The sequence below is a fragment of the Trichinella spiralis genome (genome assembly GCF_000181795.1).
Source record: "Trichinella spiralis strain ISS 195 chromosome Unknown Scfld5794, whole genome shotgun sequence".
In the NCBI taxonomy this organism is placed as follows: domain Eukaryota; kingdom Metazoa; phylum Nematoda; class Enoplea; order Trichinellida; family Trichinellidae; genus Trichinella; species Trichinella spiralis.
In genome coordinates, this window is record NW_003532733.1 from 1 (window position 1) to 1,238 (window position 1,238).

Sequence of the window (1,238 nt, forward strand, 5' to 3'; positions counted from 1 at the left end):
TATTATGCTGAAGAGAGAACAGCGGGCTCCAGGTGAGGTTCAAATCTATCTATTATCGCAGTCTTGCAAAAAACATGACTGAAGTTGTAACAATAGTACTCATTTATTTGCCGATTCAAGCGAGTGGATTTTCAGTAATGAGCAGTAACCACTAAAACTGCTAATTATCAGGCAAAAATGTATATAGCAGAGGTTACAAATTTGAAGAAAGTCATTAAATCTATTTGAAATCAAAACAAAATATAGTAAATTTTATTTTCAAGAATTTTTAACATTAAAACAAAGAACAGCACTTCTATTGAAATTATTTATAAAAGCGAATATTATTAAAAACAGTGTTGTTGATAGAATCAGCCTTCATGACGACTGCTCAAGCATTTGTTGAAGAATTTCACTGTCCAACGGCGCCGTCTGTCCCGGTGGTGGTAGCAAGTCAAGGAATTTATTCACGTTTTGCTTTGTCTGCTGGATCTTCTTTTTTCTTTCCTTCTTCCCCAACTTTACTGCTCTGTAAATCATATACCCAAATGCGACCAACACGCACAAAGCGGAAAGCACGAAAAGCGCGAAAGTACCTTCCTTCCACATCGCAATTTAATGCAACTATCAAGCTCGAACTTTGATAAGAACTAAAGAACGCGGCATACAAGACGTAACTCATGCTTTAAAGTGTTTAAACAATTTGGCATTCAAACTTGTTTAAATGACAGCACTGACTTGTTTAAAGTAACCCTCATAATGGTTAATTATTTTAAAGTAGAAGTTATTTTTAATTCAAATTTTGATAATTGCAAAATTGAAACTGAACACTTAATTGTGTATGGGAAATAGTTTCTAATTTGTTTATTCAAATATTTTACAGAAATTAATTTTTCTCAAATTTCCCTCATCAAATACCATAACTTCTTCCACCGGTTAATATTTTGCCATATAAACTTGGCCAATGGAAACAATCCAAATTAACAAGGAACTTTTTTGTCTTTTTTCTGTGTTCGTCTTAACAAATTTTTCTTTCCTGTGCTTCCTTACATCCTCAAGGGGGGGGAGTGAATGAATACATTTATATCGGAAAAATTTGGCCTTTTACTTTACGTACTTGTTTTCAAATACAAAACAGTTCGGTTTACTTCAATATACACAGTAACTAGTCCAGTACGTATCTCTCGGTCGAAAGAAATTAGGTGGAGCCGAGACTGGAAATTTCCAATTGGCTGGTCTATTCCGTGAGGTTTCGGGCC

The 1,238-nt window shown here is 34.5% G+C and overlaps 1 protein-coding gene across 1 annotated transcript; it reads right to left on the reverse strand.

The window, feature by feature from the left end:
• Positions 1-357: 357 nt before the first annotated feature.
• On the reverse strand, positions 358-661 carry Tsp_15663 (putative HTH-type transcriptional regulator YfmP). The gene is made up of 2 exons (XM_003366577.1): positions 576-661; positions 358-508 (listed from the first exon to the last, which is right to left on the reverse strand). The coding sequence occupies exons 1-2, from the start codon at positions 659-661 to the stop codon at positions 358-360; spliced, it is 237 nt and encodes a 78-aa protein (XP_003366625.1).
• Positions 662-1,238: the final 577 nt, after the last annotated feature.

Bases quoted from the DNA above. Each gene is read 5' to 3' on its own strand.
- Tsp_15663 (XM_003366577.1), bottom strand. From the start codon at position 661: ATGAGTTACGTCTTGTATGCCGCGTTCTTTAGTTCTTATCAAAGTTCG. The intron at 509-575 runs GTACTTTCGCGC...TATGATTTACAG, and splicing joins AATTGCGATGTGGAAGGAAG to AGCAGTAAAGTTGGGGAAGA.